This window comes from Balaenoptera borealis, assembly GCF_965194805.1.
Source record: "Balaenoptera borealis genome assembly, chromosome: 15".
Lineage (NCBI taxonomy): Eukaryota > Metazoa > Chordata > Mammalia > Artiodactyla > Balaenopteridae > Balaenoptera > Balaenoptera borealis.
Window position 1 is genome coordinate 71,052,560 of NC_138871.1, and position 18,212 is coordinate 71,070,771.

General features: G+C 54.5%; 1 protein-coding gene across 3 annotated transcripts; it reads right to left on the reverse strand.

Annotated features, from left to right (window-relative positions):
* Positions 1-2,646: 2,646 nt before the first annotated feature.
* Positions 2,647-17,633, reverse strand: SLC35F6 (solute carrier family 35 member F6). Of its 3 annotated transcripts, XM_082357645.1 has the most exons (7): positions 17,418-17,633; positions 10,126-10,198; positions 9,022-9,193; positions 8,423-8,773; positions 7,711-7,821; positions 6,270-6,388; positions 2,647-6,196 (listed from the first exon to the last, which is right to left on the reverse strand). In XM_082357645.1, exons 1-7 carry the CDS (start codon positions 17,492-17,494, stop codon positions 6,173-6,175), a joined length of 927 nt encoding a protein of 308 aa, XP_082213771.1. In that variant the 5' UTR covers positions 17,495-17,633; the 3' UTR covers positions 2,647-6,172. The 3 variants fall into 3 exon arrangements, with proteins under 3 accessions (XP_082213771.1, XP_082213772.1, XP_082213770.1); XM_082357646.1 differs by having other exon boundaries at positions 2,647-6,388; positions 17,418-17,631; XM_082357644.1 differs by having other exon boundaries at positions 2,647-6,388; positions 8,561-8,773; positions 17,418-17,630.
* Between the last annotated feature and the right edge of the window lie 579 nt (positions 17,634-18,212).

Genomic DNA, 18,212 nt, shown 5'->3' on the forward strand with positions numbered 1-18,212 from the left:
GTTTCTTGGGAGGCTTTTGATTACTGATTCAATCTCCTTACTAGTAATTGGTTTGTTCAGATTTTCTATTTCCTCCTGGTAGGTTCTATGTTTCTAGGAATTTATTGATTTCTTCTAGTCTCTCCAATTCATTGGTGAATAATTGTTCCTTGCTTTTTAGACAGTATTTGTGGATATATTCCCAGCATGCCATTAGTAGTCTTCGATTTTGTTCTGTTCCGTAACTGAACACACAGTGGCTGGCTTCAATGAGTGTCTTGACTGAAGTTCAAGAAGCTTCTCTGCCTTCATATAAACTGGAGAGGAGATGAATAGTGACTTAAAGATGAGAAAAAACCAGCCAGCCCCACTCATACTCCTGGATCCCTGCTGGGATCTGGGGGAAGAAGCATGAGAGATGGAAGCTAATTGATACAGGAGGGCTAGAAGCTTCTTTTAGTTTGGTGATCCTCCCAATGTCAGAAAGAGGTTTTGCCCTGACAGCTCCTGGTCTCTTTCCAGGGAGACTGCCAGGAACATGGAGTTACTGTGGTATCTTGATGGAGAGTGAACTATAGAATCTCAGGGTGTGGGGCCTGGGAGAATTATTCTGGTGGTTGTAGCGGATCAGACCAAAGAGAGCAGCAGGGAATGTAGAAAAAAAGCCTTTTTAAAAAGCTCCTAATAGTCCTAATCTTCATCCAGTTTCTAAGCCAGATGAACTTGTGGACTGACCCCAGGAAACAGAGTATGAAAGAGAGACAAGTTACCTAATTGTGAGGTGACCCATCATCCAGCATCAAAGCCAGGATCAAAATGAGCACCAGGACAGTCATCCTCAGAGCAGGATTCGGCACTTCTGGGAGAATGAGAAGCTGGCCCAAGGAAGAGAATTCTGGTTTCTGGAGAGGCCAGGGCCAGTCCCTGTGTATATGTGGGGCTGGGGCTGGCATCCTGCCAGGTCTCACCCTTCCTGAACAGCAGTAAGTGACTGAAAGATGAGTGAACTCCGCCAAAGTGGCCTCCTTTTCTTTGGGCATTAAGGTCGATCGTGAGTCCCAACCACACCTGGTGCCTCTTGCTGGTCGGCCATGGAAGGGTTTCTAGGTCATCAGTAGGGACAAAGACCACAGATTCCTGGGGCCATCTGTGACTATATCTGGTTCACTTCCTTTATCCGTGGGACAAGGAGACTGATGCCTGGGAGAGGAAGGGGCTTCTCAGGCCCCTAGTCAGAGCCAGATTTGGAACTCGGTCTCCACAGTCAAGAACTCTACCCACTGCATCAAGCTGCCACAGAATCCAAACTGTCTAACTCAAGTCTTTACCTTGGATTGGGGAACAGAACTTGAGAATACTACTCTGTATCGAATTTTGATGGCTCTTTCCTCTTCTGACATTTATAAATAAAAGTAAACAAACACTATTTTGTACTGATGCCTTTTGGATGATTTTGTGATGCCCACAGTGACATCCCCCTTGGTTGTTCCAAGATTCTGGTGGGAGTTCCTGCCTACCTCAAGAAGGTAACGACTAACTCTTAACAACAGGCAGCTGGATTGAAGTGGGTCTACGGTCCCTTAAGGCTTCTTGAGTTTGCTGGCTGGAGCTGTGCTTGGGGATACTCGGTGGGTCCACTGGCGATAGGGAGTGGGGTGAGCAGTCTGGTCCAGAAGACCCCCTTTGGGTGGCAGGTTACACAACAGAAGATCCAACAGCCAAGGGCTCTAAAATGTAAGTCTACTCTCTGAATGACTCTTATCTTCATCCTCTCCACCATTTCTCTAGTTCAGACCCTGATTAACCAAAGGGTGTTTGTTTTACTGGTCTCTGCCTTTAGTACCTCTCGATGCTAACCAAACCTGTCTCCATATAACAACCAGGCGATCTTTCCAAACAGCAATTTGGGTCATGTCACTCCCTTCTTAAAACTCTCCGTGGCACCCTACTAAAGAGAGAGTTCTAGAGCCTCAGCAAAGCCTAAAAGGCACAGCAGTACCTGGGCGCCTGCGCCCCTCTCTGGCCTTGTCTCTTGCCACTCCCTGTGTTGCCCGCTCTTTGCCCGCAAACCAGTCTACTTACCTGCAGCTCTTGAATACATCAGCTGGTTACACATGTACACATTTCTGTGCTTTTTACAAGCTGTTCCTTCCTCCTAGGATATCATTTCCTTTCCCCCCTCCTCCCAGCCTGGAAGACTCCTGCTCACCCTGCAACATGGGCTCAAGTGGAGCGGACAGCTCTGGGCGCTCGGCCACGTGCTCTCTCCTGCGCCGCCTCCCCTGCCCTCATAAAAGGCCTCTCACTACTGCACATCGTGCTGGGCTGGAGTTCCTTCTCTACACATTCATCTCTCCTGTTTCCTCTGATGGATCCAGTTCTTGGAGCACTTCAGTTCTCAATAAAGTTTGCTGAATTCTAGGATAGAAATCCCGTATTAAATTTTTTTTTGACAAGACACAGATGTAGAAAACAAACTTATGGTTACCAGGGGGGAAAAGGAGGGAGGGATAAATTGGGAGATTGGGATTGACATATACACACTACTATATATAAAATAGATAACTAATAAGGACCTACTGTATAGCACAGGGAACTCTACTCAATACTCTGTAATGACCTATGTGGGAAAAGAATCTAAAAAAGAGTAGATATATGTATAACCGATTCACTTTGCTGTACAGCAGAAACACAACATTTTATTTTTGTTTTTATTTTTGGCTGTGCCGCATGGCATATGCCACGTGGCATATGGGATCTTAGTTCCCTGACCAGGGATTGAACCCGTGCCCTCTGCAGTGCTGCAGTGGAAGCACCGAGTCTTAACCACTGGACCGCCAGGGAAGCCCCTGACACAACATTTAAATCAATTATACTCCAATAAAAGTCTCTTAAAAAATGAACAAACAATTTTTTTGACAAGAGTTTCTAACGAAGAAAGGCGATTTATAAACTTTTATGGCTACAGAGGGAACCCCCTGCTGACCTAGGGTTTTCAAAGAATGTAGTCAACAGAAGGCCAGAGGGGCTCTTAACCAAGGGAAACATGAAAAAACTAAATCTGTAAGCACGTCAGGGAGGTGAACATATTTAGGAAACGAAGAACTTCTCTTTTGTAGGCAGCCAAGGTCTTGAGAGGTAACATCACTTGTCCAAAGCCACCCAGTGAAGGGAGAGACGGAGCTGAGGACACATATCTCTGGCTCCCCCTAAACCGCATGGCTGTTTGCTACAATCCTCCTACCGTCCTCTGATCTCCTTCAGTGCTGTTTGCTTGTTAAAGTACAGAGACCTTTGGACAGAGCGAAGGCAAATGGAACCACCTGGCACGGTCCTAAACCTCTTGTGGGCAGCAAGCCTGAGGGCTACTCCAGGACCTGGATGGCAGTCCTGGAGGACACCCCAGCCCCAGGGTCCCCTAGGACCACTATGAATGGGGCAGGGACTGGTCAGTTCACTACAGTGCAGATAGTCTGAATTACACTGTATTTGAACTGATGTTTACAGATGTCTGTTATCAGTCAATTCTAATTTGGGGTCCAGGGCCCCATTATTCCACTCAGAGCAGTAGGCCACAACTACAGACATTCCTCACAACCCTCTAGACTCAGCAGGAGAGTGGAGATTCTTTCCCCCTCCACCCCCATTACCAGCATGACACAGCATGGCCTCTCAAACTCATCCTCCGAAGCACCCCAGACACTAGGATACAGAGGACACACCTCCAGGGTCTGGAAGGGTACTTAGGGTCAACATAAAAATTTTACGAGGCATCCTGTTTTATCGTATAATCAATGTGAAGTTTACACTCTATTCCACAATTGTATGTTTTAACAAAACATTTCTCCCCCTCTGAGCAAAACCAATGCTCCACACCATGGCTCTGCTGGGACTTCAGTGCCTGACAGACCACCCTGGTGGGCAGTGCCGCCTTACAGGACGCTCCACTGTACGTTGGCATTTACAGCCACCTTCCATTTATATCTTAGGCAATATTCACAGCCATCCTGTGAGATGCAGGCTTCCCCATTTTAGAGATGTGAAGACCCAAAGCTCCAGGAGATAAAGCGAGTTGCCTGAGTGGGTGGCAGGCCTGACCTTAAGTCCCCTCCCCATCCTCTGCCACCTCTCACCACTGAAGTCCCATTATAATCCCCCCAACCCTTCAATGCTAAAATCCACACGTGATTTCTATGATTTGGTACTTTACAGCTTTTCCATCCAACGTTCTAGACGTTACCTCCAGGAATGTCCTAACCTTTGTGCTCCTTCCCTCTCATTAAAGAAAAAAGTCCACACTGCCAACTCCCCTCTTCTTTTTAAAAATAAAACGCCTGAAACAACACTGTAAGGCCCCAGTTTTTGGGACAAAGCAGCTATAGCACCCATCACCCTCGATCTCCATTTCCTTCTTCCTGTGACACACACCGTGGCCCAGAGGAGCTCAGGGTCCCCCGAGACTCGGAGCTGGTGGGATAGAGAGGCCTTTCTCTCCCGACGGTAAGAACCTGCTGGATTCCCACAGCCCGAGGGCTTTGCTTGTCAGAGATCCCTTCTCCCAGGATCCATTTTAAGGAAGGCATTCGGTATTTGTTTCACGATTGAGCTGCCCAGGAAAGTGATCTGCCACAGAGTGAGGACCACTGGAATGAAGGGCCGCTCAGCTCCCTGGGGTCCCTGCTGCCAGCCCCTCTCTTCAGGGTGGGGTTACTGGGGGGATAACAGCACAGGATGCCTCTCTCCTAGCCACAGGAAGTACCCCCAAAGATCTCAGAGACTCTTATGGTAAGTGGGCCCACAGGCTTGGAATCAGGCAAACCCAGCTTGACATACCGGCTCCACGAGGAAGTCACTTGACCTTCTCTGGGCCACACTTTTCTCACCTGCATCCACCTGTGCAGGCTGTTATGCAAGAGAATGAAAGCTAAGCACTTAACATAACGCCTGGGATACCAGCATCACTCTCAACGGTAGACTCCCGGTAAACCCATCACCCTGGAGGGTTATCCATGGTGTCTGTCGGGTGGCTGGGGGTGAGGCAGAACCCCAGATGTGCTCTACAACCCAGCCGACTGCCTGGTCCTGTGGCTGCACGGCCAGAGCCCATGGCAGGAGAGCCCTTTTGCCAAACAACTTATAACTCTGGGACTCAAGTTTCCTCATCTTTAAAATGGGAGGTGAAGAGTTCATAAAAGCTATTATCAAGGGCTGCCTGGAAATCCCCCTGTAACTTCTCCCAGGTGGGGAGGACTTCAAGGTGTGAGCAAGGATGCCAGAGCAGGCGTGGGGAGGAGCGCCATGGGCAGGGGGCATCTTCAATAAACGGGCTGTCACTCCTTCCCCAGGTTGGTCAAAACCACAGCCCTGCAGAATGGGCCCAATTGGGCCGGAAGGCACGGAAGCCACACTGTGGACACCTTCTGCAGAGCAGGACGCCAGGGCCCAGAGTGGCCAGGTACAGGGCTGGGGAGCACACACTGAGTTTGCGGCAAGGCCCTGGCTGAAACCTCGGTTCCCAGACAGGGTTAGGGAGTATCTTACAAGTTTTAGAAACTGTGGTGCTTAGTTCTATTAGAATTTGCTCAGTGACCTCTCTTCTTGGGAGAATCACACTTAGCTTATGGTTTAGGAGGAAACCCTAGGGCTGCTGGTTCCTGCAATTCTACTCCATGATTTAGCTCTAGTGTTGCAGGAGGGGCTGGGGAAGCCTGCTGGGGGTCGGGCACTGCACTCAGGCCTGAATGGGGTGGTGACAAAGGAGGACCTGGGTGTTGTGTCATCTTCTGTGGCAGCAGCTGCCCTGGGCGGCAGGAGGGAGGGGGTCTGTGGGGAGGGGGCAGGGTGAGGCCTCGGGGACAGGGCACTTGAGGTTCACCAGCCCACATGGCCTCAGCCTCGGGGTGAACAAGGAGCGTCCAGGTGGCAGTAAAGCGGGAGGCTCAGCTGGCATCGTTGATGGCAGTCCGAGGGCCCCCCAGCAGTCTCTCATGCTCGCCCTCCTCCGCCGGGGGCCGGTCCCTGGAGAGGCGGCTCAGGAGCAGGCGGTGCAGCCCGTTGTAGAGGGCTGTGCCCGCCAGCAGGACGAGGAAGCCAAGGATCTGCAGCGGGTGGAAGGCCTCCCAGCCCAGCGTCAGGCTCAGGGCCCAGATGACAACGGTACGCAGGCTGTCCAGCACCATTCGGGTGGTGGCGCTCAGCTCCTTGGTGACACTGATGCCTGCAAAGTTGAAGAAGGCGATGCTGCTGATGTTGCCCAGCAGCGCCAGCGCGATGAGTGGCTGTCGGCCCACCTGGCAGAAGGCGTCCAGCGCGTCCTCCAGCGTCCCGCGAGGGTTTCCACTGAAGGAACCGGCGGGGATGTAGTACATGGGCACCAGCAGCAGCGAGAGGATCACGAAGCCAAAGAGGCCTGCGGGAGCGGAGGGAGCACGTCACGCTCTCCGCGGGGCCCCCAGCCCCGCCGCAGGCCCCGGCCCACCCCGCTGGGCCCCGCTGACCTCCCAGCCTCCCCTTCCGAGCCACCCTCGCACCAGCTCCTTCCTTCCAGGTCCTGAAGCCGCTCTGCTCGTTAGGAACTACAACGGCCTACAGAATGGGCTCTGACGGCCCCTTCTCCACTTTAATCTGCGTTTTCTGACTGGACCAAGAATAGGAAATACATTTTATACTGCGACCAGTGCACAGACATGTACACATACTTTCACGAAACGACAGCTACCCTTACAATGTACAATGCTCACGGACACTTTTTAAACTCAATTCTGTTCACGGACAAAAGGACTGCTGGCTGCAAGCACGACACTGATCTCACAAGTGTGGAAAAACAGAGCTCTCTAACTCAGCGCTGTTGGTCTGTGACAAGGAGCTGGGCCAGAATGTAAATCATGGCTCTGCTTCACTCAGAAAGTCTTGCTAGGAAAAAAAAGTGAGTGGAAGCAATCAGTATGCTTGATGACATAATTGATTTCGGTGGTTAACGTTCTGCCGTAAGCCCTCAGCTCCCGGCGGACCAGGCACCAAGAGCTCCCTGACAAGCCCGTAGGTCACACTTCGGTAGCACTGCTCTAATCCGCCCTACTAGTTTCATAATTTTGAAGCATCATTTTGACTTACTTCCCTGCTCAAAAACCTTTCGTGGCTCTTCCCTGCCTGTCATTTAAAGTCTAAATCCACTTGCCTGATGTTCAAGGTTCTCCAAGATATGACCCTGACATATTCAATTCCTGATCATTTCCCCTACATCAAACCTGTACCCCCTCCAAACTATTCCTCACTGGTTTCCAAACTCACATCCAGCTCCCCATGCCTCCACTCTGCCGGGCGTTCCCTCCTGTCCATTCTTGCTTGCTGAAATCTGTAGCACAAATGCCACCTTCCCTGGGCCATGACACTCAGATATGCTTGGCAAGTGAAACGTCACTTGAGTAAAAGCGGTCCGAGCTAAAACGCACCGCCTGCTCCTTTCCTGCTGGTCGGTTCCTCTAGAGCGGGGCTTGCGTTTCATTCATCTTCGTCCCTGTCCTCCCTTAGCTCCTGGCCGAGTGCACGGCAGCTGTCAGGGTATTTGTCAACACGAACATGGTGAAGGGAGTGAGGAAGGAGGGCGGGAGGCTCGCCCTTCCCAGAGGCCCCCAGCGCCTCGCCAGGCGCCCTCACTGCATTCCCTCCATGTGCCACCCCGCAGGGCGCGCTCCACCCAGCGCCCTCCTGCCAGCCTGTGTTCACACGCACCCTCAGTGCCGACTGCCCGCAGTGGGTGCACGTTGTGCTTGTAGACAAACTTCTCCTCCAGCACCATCTGGATGGAGACGATGATCTGGGCCATGATGATCAGCAGGTCCCCTGTGGGAAAGGAGGGGCCCAGGGTGAGGCCAGGCTGAGGCAGACATCCCAGCCCACGGAAACCTAAGAGCCCCTGCAGCCCCCGACTCCGCAGGGCACCGCACAGCCCACGAGGTCCGGCCATGACAGCCCCCGCGCCTGACTTCCTGGCCCCTGCGGGGTGAGGCAGGCCAGCAGGGAAGGCACTGTCACCCGCTCTGGGCTAAGGCTCCAGAAGGTCCAGGGGTCTGCCTGGGCCTGAGGGCTGCACAACTGGGGTAAGCAGTTCTTTTGAGAAGCAACAGGCTTTGAGATGGACATCTCTGGTTTAATCCTGCCACGCGTGACCAGGGTGGCCACTTCACTGTAAAACGGGCTGCAGTGCTCCCTTTCCGGGACTGTGAGGATGGCAGTGATGACGAGCACGGTGCGAAGCATGCTTGGGCGCTCGGTAAGTGCTCAGTCAACATGCATTCCTTTCCTCTTCCGGATCCTGCAGTCCGCGTGGCTGTAAGTAAATCGCAGAACTAGCCCTCTCCTTCCTCGGACCTCCCCGCTCCTCACCCACCCCTCCCTCATGCTGCTTGTCCCTTGCTGGTCTTCCCTACACTCTTCCCATCACCTCGAGAGCAGGTACATGTCCACATCAGCTGGTGTCCCACATGCCCTCCCCCAGGGCTTGGCGGACAGCAGAGCTTGTAAAATGCTTTGTCGAGTGACTCTGTGCAGGGCAGCCCCGGGATGCCCACCCCGGCCACACCTGTGATCACTTCGCTGAGCTTGTGCTGACTGTCGTGCTTGCTCAGGAGGTCAGCCAGGCCCACGACCACCAGCCCTGCGATGGTCGCGAGGATACCCAGCCACTGGCTCAGGGCCAGCCTCCGTCCCAGGAAGGTCACCGAAAACAGGCCTGTGAATATGATCACTGCTCCCCGCAGCATCTGGAAGCTGGAAGCACTGGTCATGTTCAGGGCTAGGAGAGGAGAGACATGTGACGTTAGCTCCTAAGGGCCCAGCTTGTCTGTTCACTGAGGTGTCCTCAGGGCTGACAGGGCTGGCACGTGGTAAGTACTCAGTTAACCTTGGTTGGGGGCGTGTGTGTAAAGGTCGGTGGGAGAGGGGCGGGGCGAGCTGAGGATGAGTTGGGGGTGGCTCTTTCTCAGCAGTCCCCTTGGGCCACAGGCTTCGCTGAGCCCTTGGCAGCCCGGCTTGGCTACTCACCCACATACATGATGCTGGTCCCGGTCATGTCGCAGAGGGCTGGGGGCAGGAAAAGAAGGGGGCTGAAGGGCTGCTGGGGATCCGCACTGGTGTCTGGGCGCCCTGCAGCTCTGCACCGGAGTAGGTAGAAGGCAGCCAGGCAGGAGAACTCCCCCAGGAACATGCCCACTGCCTGCAGGGACAGAACCAGGACTTCAGAGCTGGAAGGAAGACCACCTATAACAAGAGTTTTTTTTTTTTTTTGGCCGTGCTGCACGGCTTGTGGGATCTTAGTTCCCCAACCAAGGATCAAACCTGTGCCCTCGGCAGTGAAAGCATGGAGTTCTAACCACTGGACTGCCAGGGAATTCTCTGTAACAAATTTTTTTAAACATAACCTTTCTTCACACAAGAGTTTACCTATAACCCCAACATGTAAAACAGACAAAAGCAGAACTGCTCTGTGTGGGAGGCCAGAGCCTGCCTCCTAGGTCTACCCCTAAGCTCTTCAAACACCTCGACGGAAACCCTAAGGCTGTGTAGAGCCTGATCTGAAAACCCACCAATCTAGACCAATCCCTGGTCACGTTCCAGATGGAGAAACTGAGGCCCCGACAGGCTTGAGAACTTATATAAGGTCACAAAGCAAGTTGCTGGCAGAGCTGGACTAAACTTTAAGTCTCCTGCTTCCTAGTCTAGCAATAAGGTACCTTCCATTGATGGTGTCTGCCCTGCCCCAGTGGGGTCTGGGCTCCCCGTGGTTGGGGAGCAGGTTTTACGACAGGGCTGGATTTTTCCAAATGTGTCCTGACTTGGCCATGGTGAGGGCTGGATTTTTCCAAATGTGTCCTGACTTGGCCATGGTGAGGGCTGGCCTCAAGGAGTCCAGGGCATGACCGCTCACCAGGACTTGTGCAGGCTTCCTACAGGGGACTGTGCCTTCTGCCCCTTTCCAGGGGCACCTCACACTCTGGCCTCTCTTCTGGGAGGGAGAGAGAGAAGCAAGTGGCTCTCCTGAGAGCAAGGGAGGACGCCCCCACCCCAGGTCAGGAAGCAGCATGGCCTCGTGGGGGCCCCTGACCTGAGGCCTGGGAGACGGAGATGGGCGAGGACAGGCACAGATACCTGGAGGAAGGGATGCTGGAAGGTGTGCTCCTGGCTCCCTCCGCAGCCTGGGGCCACGAAGTTGTCCGCCCACCTGCAGCAGACAGAGAGAAGGTCAAACCCTGCAGTGTGGCAGCGGGCTCTCCCACCCGGCCCTGGGGCCTGCAGAGAGCTCACACCTCCTGAAGCCAAGAGACCAGACTTAGCGGACTCGGCCCAGAGCGGGGCTCCCTCTCGAAGGGACCAGTCTCCGCGGCAAGGAGTCTTCCCCTGGGATGGTAGACAGAACGCGGGGGCCTGGGACCCTTTAGCTGAAATCTCATGAACCTCTAACAGAAATTTAGCATTTCCTCCACTTATGAGTGTAGTATTGCAGTACCTGCGACTTTGTCACACACGGAAATCACAGTTCTTCTCATTATCACATTCGAGTCACTGCAGATATTGTGAAGTATTATTTACACTCATCACTGCTCCAAAATTACAGTAATTAGACCCACTGCTTACTATTTCATGTGTTAACAAGTGCATGCACACATGTACATTACTGTATCACAAATTGGCTTGTTTAATGTCTTGATAACTTTATTTCAATACAATTAGCTTTTTCTGTAATCCTTGGTCTTTTATTTGCACGTTTTAAAACACTACTCTAGGCTTCACCAGACTATCAAAGGGACCCATATCAAGAGTCCCTGGTCTACAAGGTCACGTGGGCCCTGGGAAATGGCCACCTGACACAGACCACCCGGTCACCTTCACATAACCTGAAGGGTCTGGAGGGTTTCCTCTAGCACTGGCTTGGAAGCAGGTGGCAAGTACATGGCACTTGTGGAGTGGGTGCCAGCCAGCACCCCGGCAGATGGGCCTGATTATGGCACGCTCCCCGCCGAGCCCAGAGTCCGTCACGGCACAGCGCTCTGGGCAGCTACCGCCAACCCTTTTGCACCGACCACCGTCTGTCACTAAAACTTCTGCCTCTGAATTTCACTCTCGCTGGCCTTAGTTATGTCCCTGGGAATCTAATCTCTCTTTCATTTGAAAGCCCTTCATATATGTGGAGACTTCCCCACCTTCTGAATCTTCTCCTGGTTAAGCAGCCCCAGCCCTTGCTAACCTTTCACTCCCTTGGCTGCTGACTTCTGGAAGCACTCTGGTGGGCCCAGGCCCATAGCCAAGGGCATGTGATCTGGCCCAGACTGAGTCGGGCAACAGGGCGGCCCCTCCCACGTGTTGGACATCCTGGTTAGTTGACCTGGCTTGGACTGCATGGGCCACATCACACTGCTGACTCAAGTCAATGCAGACCCAGGGCCGCTTGCAGTGGGCCACTGACCTGCCCCCGCTGCAGCAACCCCACTCGTAGGTGGTGGCGGTCCCTAAAGTGTAAGACTCAGGACTTCTTCTTAAATGTCTTTCCTTACAATGTTTGTCAAGAGCAGCTACATCGTGGTCCCCGCCCCATCTGCTGGCTCCTCTGTGCACAAGCCTCGGCTCTCAGAGCGCAGGGAAGCCTCCTGCTTCCTGTGCCCCAAGCAGGGGCCACTGGTCATGCCAAGCGGTGCAGGTCTGGGTTTGACAAAGATCCTGTGCAGGCGGGGCTTCTCTGTGCCTGAGTCTGAGGAGGGGAACAGGGAGCTCTTTCCCACAGCCCAGGGCAAGTGCGCAGGCGGTGGGAAGGGCGGGCTGAGCGCTGGTGGTAGCACAGACCTGGAGGGAGAGATCACATCTACAAAGAGATCTGAACATATCCCAGGGCAAGTGAACAAAACAGGACTATGGCAAACTTATCTCAAGGTAGGAGACCCCACCCACTCCCACAGATGTGAGGAGGGAAGGCAGGAGGGCTTCTGGTGCTTGGGAATGGTGGAGGTCAAAGGAGAGCTGATGGGCAGCTAGAAGTTCTGATACGCCTGGTTGGGAAGGCAGAGGAAATCTGGGTCAGGGGATCAGGCTGGAACCAGACCCAGTACCAAAGGGGCAAAGAAAACCCCCATTAACGACAGAAACCACCTGTTCTCTGGGGTCTCATTTCTGCCCGACCTGCTATAGATTGTGACTCTGGGATCCCCAGGCGGGGCAGGACAGGACAGGACATGGGATGTGGGTGTGGGACACACACCACCTGTATGGCTCACTCAGCCTGGCCTGCTGTCCAGCCAGACTCACCTTCACAGACAGAGCCCTCTGGGAGGGCCTGGGTGAGGCAGCTGAGCAAAAGAGAGAAGCCAAGGAGAGCAAAGAGGTCAAGCTTTACCAAGGGCACAGGAACAACTGCCCTGCGGCGAGTGAGCAAGTCAGAGAGAGAGTTCCCAGGGCTCCTCCAGGAGGGACAAGGGAGGTCCTGCCAAGTTCATGGTCAACCAGAAGCCTATGGCAAGGGCTGGTATGGAAGCCCCTTCCCCATCCTGGGGCCACATCCAGAGCACAGACTGGCAGGCTCAAGACCCCCGACCTAGCAGTGGGGCCACCTCCTGGAACTCCCCCTGGGCTACTGCCTGTGCACCTTACTCTCATGACAACTCATATCTGCATCAGTTTCTGGTTCCATGGTCCTTGTCACTTGAGAGGCTGTGAGCTCAGCATCCAGCAACTTCCACAGCTTTCAATCCCCTGCTCCTGGCACATTATTATACAGAAGTTCAACATTTTTTTTGTTGTTGAATGAATGGGACTTCCAGACACCACTAGACAAATAGGCAGGTACTACAGTCCAAAGGCAATGTATCCATGACTGCTAATTTGCCACCTGGTCTGAGGTGTCCCCTGCTGGTGGGACCAGCTGGGCCTGCCCTTCCCTAGGGAGGGGCACTGCATGGGGAGCTGGCTGTAGGGCTGGAGCTAAACCTCCTCCCCTCCCCCTGCGCTGTCTGCTTTCTCCAAGGGGTGGCTCTGCCTGAACAGGCTGGGGCTGGCAGGTTCCCAGCAGGGGAAATGGAATCTTTTTGTATCTCAGTGCCTGGGGCAGGTTTACACCCCAAGGGTTTGGGTGTCAGGACAGGCTGCCCTGCCCAGACTCTTGGGGCCAGGGAGGAGTTCAGGCCTGCAGTCACTTTGGGATAGAGTCAGGCTTCTCATCTTGGCCCTGGGAAACGTTTGGCTCACTGTGCAGTCTCAGAAGGACCCCAGGTAGCACAGAACACAAGCCAAAAGCCAGACCCGGTTCATCTGGGGGTGAAAGCAATCACTCCCCAGTGGGATAGCACTTATCTCTTTGCAAAACGCTTCACTAACATGTTTTTATGAATGTACAATTCACTGTGTACTGACTTTGTACCAGGCCTGTACTTCTCCCTGAGGAGGCTGAGCACTTCATGTGGGCTGTGTGGTTTAGGCCTCACAACAAGGATCCTCATTTTACAGACAGGGTCTTCAGACCTTGGGGTGGAGAGAGCCGTGTTCAGGCTCATACAGTTAACAATGGGCGGATCTGGGGCCAAACCCATCTGCTTGCACTTATTTTCAGAAAAGGCAGCAGGATACACGGAAAGCTCAGACTTTTGACTCTCACAGGTTGGATGTGTTATAGATTTCTCACCTCTAAATTGGGGATAATAATGCCAACACTGATGAATTGGCAAAAGTAATAAGACATATCAGACCTGGCATATGGCAGGTGGTCAATAAAAGTTCTTTGCTGCCCCTTCTCCCTCTTTCTCCCCTGCTGAGCAGGAGCCACTTCCCCTTGTGTTGGGCGGGTGTGGCCCCAGCTCTGCTCCAGCCTGAAAGCTTCCGGGGAGAGTATCCATCCTCTGGGACCCAGCCTGCAGGCTGACGCAGAGGCACCTGGAGGGCCACAAAGTGCTGAAAGAGGAGAACAAACTCAGCCATCATCTCGGGAAGCTCCTTGTTTGAGAGATGAGAAACCCAGGGACCAGACAGGGCTTGAGGGACACAGGGAAGCACTAGGACCCAGGAGCACCACCCCCTGTTCTGTGCTCCTTCCTCAACACCGATCACCTTCTTACTCAAGTTTCTTCCCACTCCCCTGGCTGAGGTGGGGAAAAGGTCAGCCCTGCAGATGGGCCCTCCGTTCTCTCTGGACACTATATCCTGGGGAAAGCTGTGGGCAGGAGGCCTTGGGGACCCACCAGGCTCAGGCTGAGGCCACATGAGGAAGTGCCCTCCACTGGCAGAGGCGGGCTTCCTTTAGAGTTCCCTGGGCCTTGGAGGGCTCCGGGTGGGCTACCGTTACTAGGGGTGAGTCACTCTGGCGTGGCCTTGCTCAGTAAACCCAAAGCTCAGCGTTCTGAGAGGCATACGCGTCTGTGTGGGACCAGGGGTGGCGGTCAGAAGCTGAGGAAGTGGTTGATGCGGCTGCCTCGCACGGATTAGCTGTGCATCATTCCCCACAGAATCTGTGCCATTTCCGCTCTCATCCTGGGTCTGTTAAGCCCAGTGAGTCAGCTTCTTTCTCTGGCTTGGGATCTTCAGAAGGGCCCCAGGGCTTCTCCACTCTCTGAGGTGTCATAGCAGGTGGCCCTGGCTCACGTGGTGATAAATGACGACAGCCCCCCCTCTCTTAAGTATTAGATAACTCTCCTCAGTAGATCTTACAAGGAGTCTGGGGAGAAGGTGGGGCACGGATTATCATGCCCATTTCATAGATGAAACTGAGGCTTGGAGAGGCCCAGTGACTCATCTAATCCCATAGCTTCCAAGTCTCATGCTCTTTTCACTGCTACACTGCCCTGCTGACTTAAGGCTTTCTCCAGCTGGCCTGAACCCCTCTGAAGCAATTATCCTGTGCCCACTTTTGGAACCTATGGGTGGGGGGAGGGGCAGCTGCCAAGGCAAAAGTTAGAGCTGGCGCAGGAAGGACAGTGACAGTCCTTCCCTAAAAGAGGCTCAGTGATCGCAGGCCTCCTGCCACCTTCCTGCAGGCTCCCCGGACCCAGTGAGCCTGACTGTTGGAGAAATGACCCCCACGGCCCCTTCATGGCTGGGTGGGCTTCACAGCCTGCAGAAGTTTAGGAGGGGATGTGAGCCTTCCTGAGTGAGTGTCTACTTGACCCTGGTTCTTTACATGCAGAACCCCAGCTGGATTCAGGAGAGTGGGACTCCGAAATGTGCACTGGTTCAGGCAGACAGCCCTACGCGGTGCCAGAGGAGGGCAAATGTTTGGTCTCCAGGAAGTGCATCAGCAGAAGCCTGGTGAGGGGGGAGAAAGCAGCTACAGAAAGGAGAAGCGAGGGACCTTCTGCCAACACCCAGGGACGAGGCTACAGGGCCAGCCTGATCGGTGACTTTCCCTCCTGGGGGTAGGTGATCCCCAGCCCAGCCCGGCCAGGCCGGCTCCCTGCAGCACACCCAATCCTGCTGAGTGGGCAGTGACCTCCTGCAGCGGACAGCTGATCTGTGGTCCCAGCACAGCAGCAACACATGCTCACGCCCACTTCCTCATCCACTGTCTTCAGTCCTTCAGGGCTGAGGATCCCCTGGCTTCTTAGCTGACCAGTCTGGAGTTTTTTTTACAGAAGGAGCTGAGTCAGCAGTTTACCTCAGTAGGTAACTCAGCTCTCCTTGCGGATGGTGGCCCTGGCAGACCACAGCCACCCTATAAGCACCAGACTGAGGCCTTGGCTTGTGGGACGGATGGACAGATGACTTGTTCTGCTGCAGTCAGATCCTGAGATGGGAGCTCTCAGGTTGAGTTTCCTTTATAGCTAAGGGCTCAGCAAAAGGAGTACCCTTCAGGAGGCCTCAAGGCCCAGGAGCCCAGCACAAGACACAGACACAGGCGGCCAGAGCCCAACCAGAGAGACAGGTGGGCCTCACCCAGAGGTCCACCTTCTGTGGAGAAGGGAGGACACTGTGATTGCCAAGCGTGTACACATCTGTCTCCTCTGCTGCAGATTCTAAGCATCTCAAAGCCTGGGACCTTCTCTTGGTCACTTCTGTCTCCTTCCCTAGGTCTAGGCAGTGCCTCACATGCCTGATGAATCGAACAGGATACTTCTCTCCCAGACCTCTCTTTGGGGGCATTTCTCACATCACTGATGGAGTACGCTGGGAAGAAACACCCTCAAAAACGAATAAGATACGACTATCCCCACCACCCTCAGGGGGCCTGGAGCGCAGCCCAGAGGGTGACTGGGGTGACTCCCCTTTGCTCTGGAGCCTGGCAGGGCTCAGGCGGAAGGGAGGTCTGACTGGGAGAGGGTCACTGTCTACTGTCCTCCACGTGCACCTTGGAATTGGTTCAGAGAAAGGGCAGGCTCTGGGTACTGGGGCTCTTAGATGGTGGCAGAGGGGCAGGAGGGCCCTGCCCCGAGGTCGGGGCAGAGAAACGGACAAAGGGCCGCCAAGAGAAGGGGCTGCTTCCCGGGCTTCCCGCTTGTTACAGAGAGGAGGCTATGCTCCGTCCCTTAGCCTCATGACAGCCCCAGGTCCTCAGTCCCCAACCTCCTGAGGACTGTCCTCACCGTCCCACGAGCACCACACCCTCTTACATCAGAGCTGAACTGCCCCCCTGCCCACCCTGCCTGGGTTAATGCCACTTCTGTTCCCCCAGGCAGAAGCCCAGGAGTGATTATTGGATCCTGTGGGTCAGGCCCCATGGCTTCACTCTGCACCTGGTCTCTCCCACCTGACCCTTCCCTTCCCACCTCACTGCCGCCTCCTAGTTCCCCTTATCTGCTATGCAGCACCCTTGGAGTGGTCTTCCTGCAGCCAACTACTTTTCACCTTGACCACCAGGTTCACCGTATCACTTTTAACATGCCACTCCCCATCTCACAAGCCCCTCTTGGATTATGGGACAAAATCCAGCCTGGGCGTTCGGTGCTAGTTACAATCCACTTGGATCTGGCCTTGCTGTTCCTGCCTCGATGTCCCCACCACATGTAGAAATCCTACCGAGGCTTCGAGGCCCAGCTGTAACCCTTCCTCCAAGAGGGGACCATGGTGCACCCCCTTCTCTGTCATCGCAGCCCTCCACGCTCACTGGTCACTCGGTCCGCACGACGTTTATTGTAGCCCTCCCTGGCCCACAGCTCCTGGAGGGCGGGGCCCCTGATGCCAGCTTGGAAGGGGCAGGGGAGAGAAACTCCCTCCCGTTTAAAAATGAGGAAACTGAGGCGCTGAGTTAGAAAGTGACTCGCTGGGATCAAGCACACAGCGAATCAAAGCCGGGGCTCGGGTCCTCCAGCCGGGGACACGGCCCTGCCCCGCATTTCCCTGCGCCTCGTACCCCTTGGGTGGTCCATAAACCGCATGAACGGATCAGAGCAACTGAGCTGGCTAGTGAAGCCAGGAAAGGAGAGCCGCGAAGGGAGGGCGCGGAGTCCCCTCCCGGCCAGGCCCGGACTCACTTTGCCGAGAGCGTGTTGATGGAGCCGGTGACGAGCATGAGCCCGGCCAGGAACAGCTGGTACTTGGTCCAGGCCATGGCGGCGGATGCTGGGAGCGCGAAACAGGAGCGCAACCTCCGCGCGCGCTTGAGGTGGTAGCCCCCAAACTGGTCACCCCCGGGGTCTGCGGCGCGAGTGCTTCCGGGCCGGCAGTCACATGACCTGAAAGGCCCCGCCCCGCGCCTGCTCACTCCGCCCCCAGGGAGGGCGCGGGTGGCCTGGCGTCTGCGCTCTCCAGAGCCGGAGCCGGGGGCGCTGGTCCTCACAGAGTGACAGTGTCAAGTCACGGGCCCAGGTCTCCCCATCTGCAAAAGGGGCTGATGGGACGATGAAGTGAAAATGCACCGTGGATTTTAGAGCGTTCTGTAAACCCTTTAGAGAGATTGAGCTGAACAATGTCAGAGGCAAACCACGAAGTAGAAACGTCCAGCGTGGGAATCTCCTCTCTACTGGATACCCAGGGAACTCCCAGGAGGCCTGAGACGTGTCCCTAGAGATCCCAACCCGCGGTGTTGCTCACATCTTACAGAAAAGTGGCGTAAGAATCTAGTTCCTGCTCCCTGGGAGACCGTTTTATAGCCAAGGAAACTAAATTAAGAAAAGCGGGGCTTCCCTGGTGGCGCAGTGGTTAAGAATCCGCCCGCCAATGCAGGAGACACGGGTTCGAGCTCTGGTCTGGGAAGATCCCACATGCCACGGAGCAAGTAAGCCCGTGCGCCACAACTACTTGAGCCTGTGCTCTAGAGCCTGTGAGCC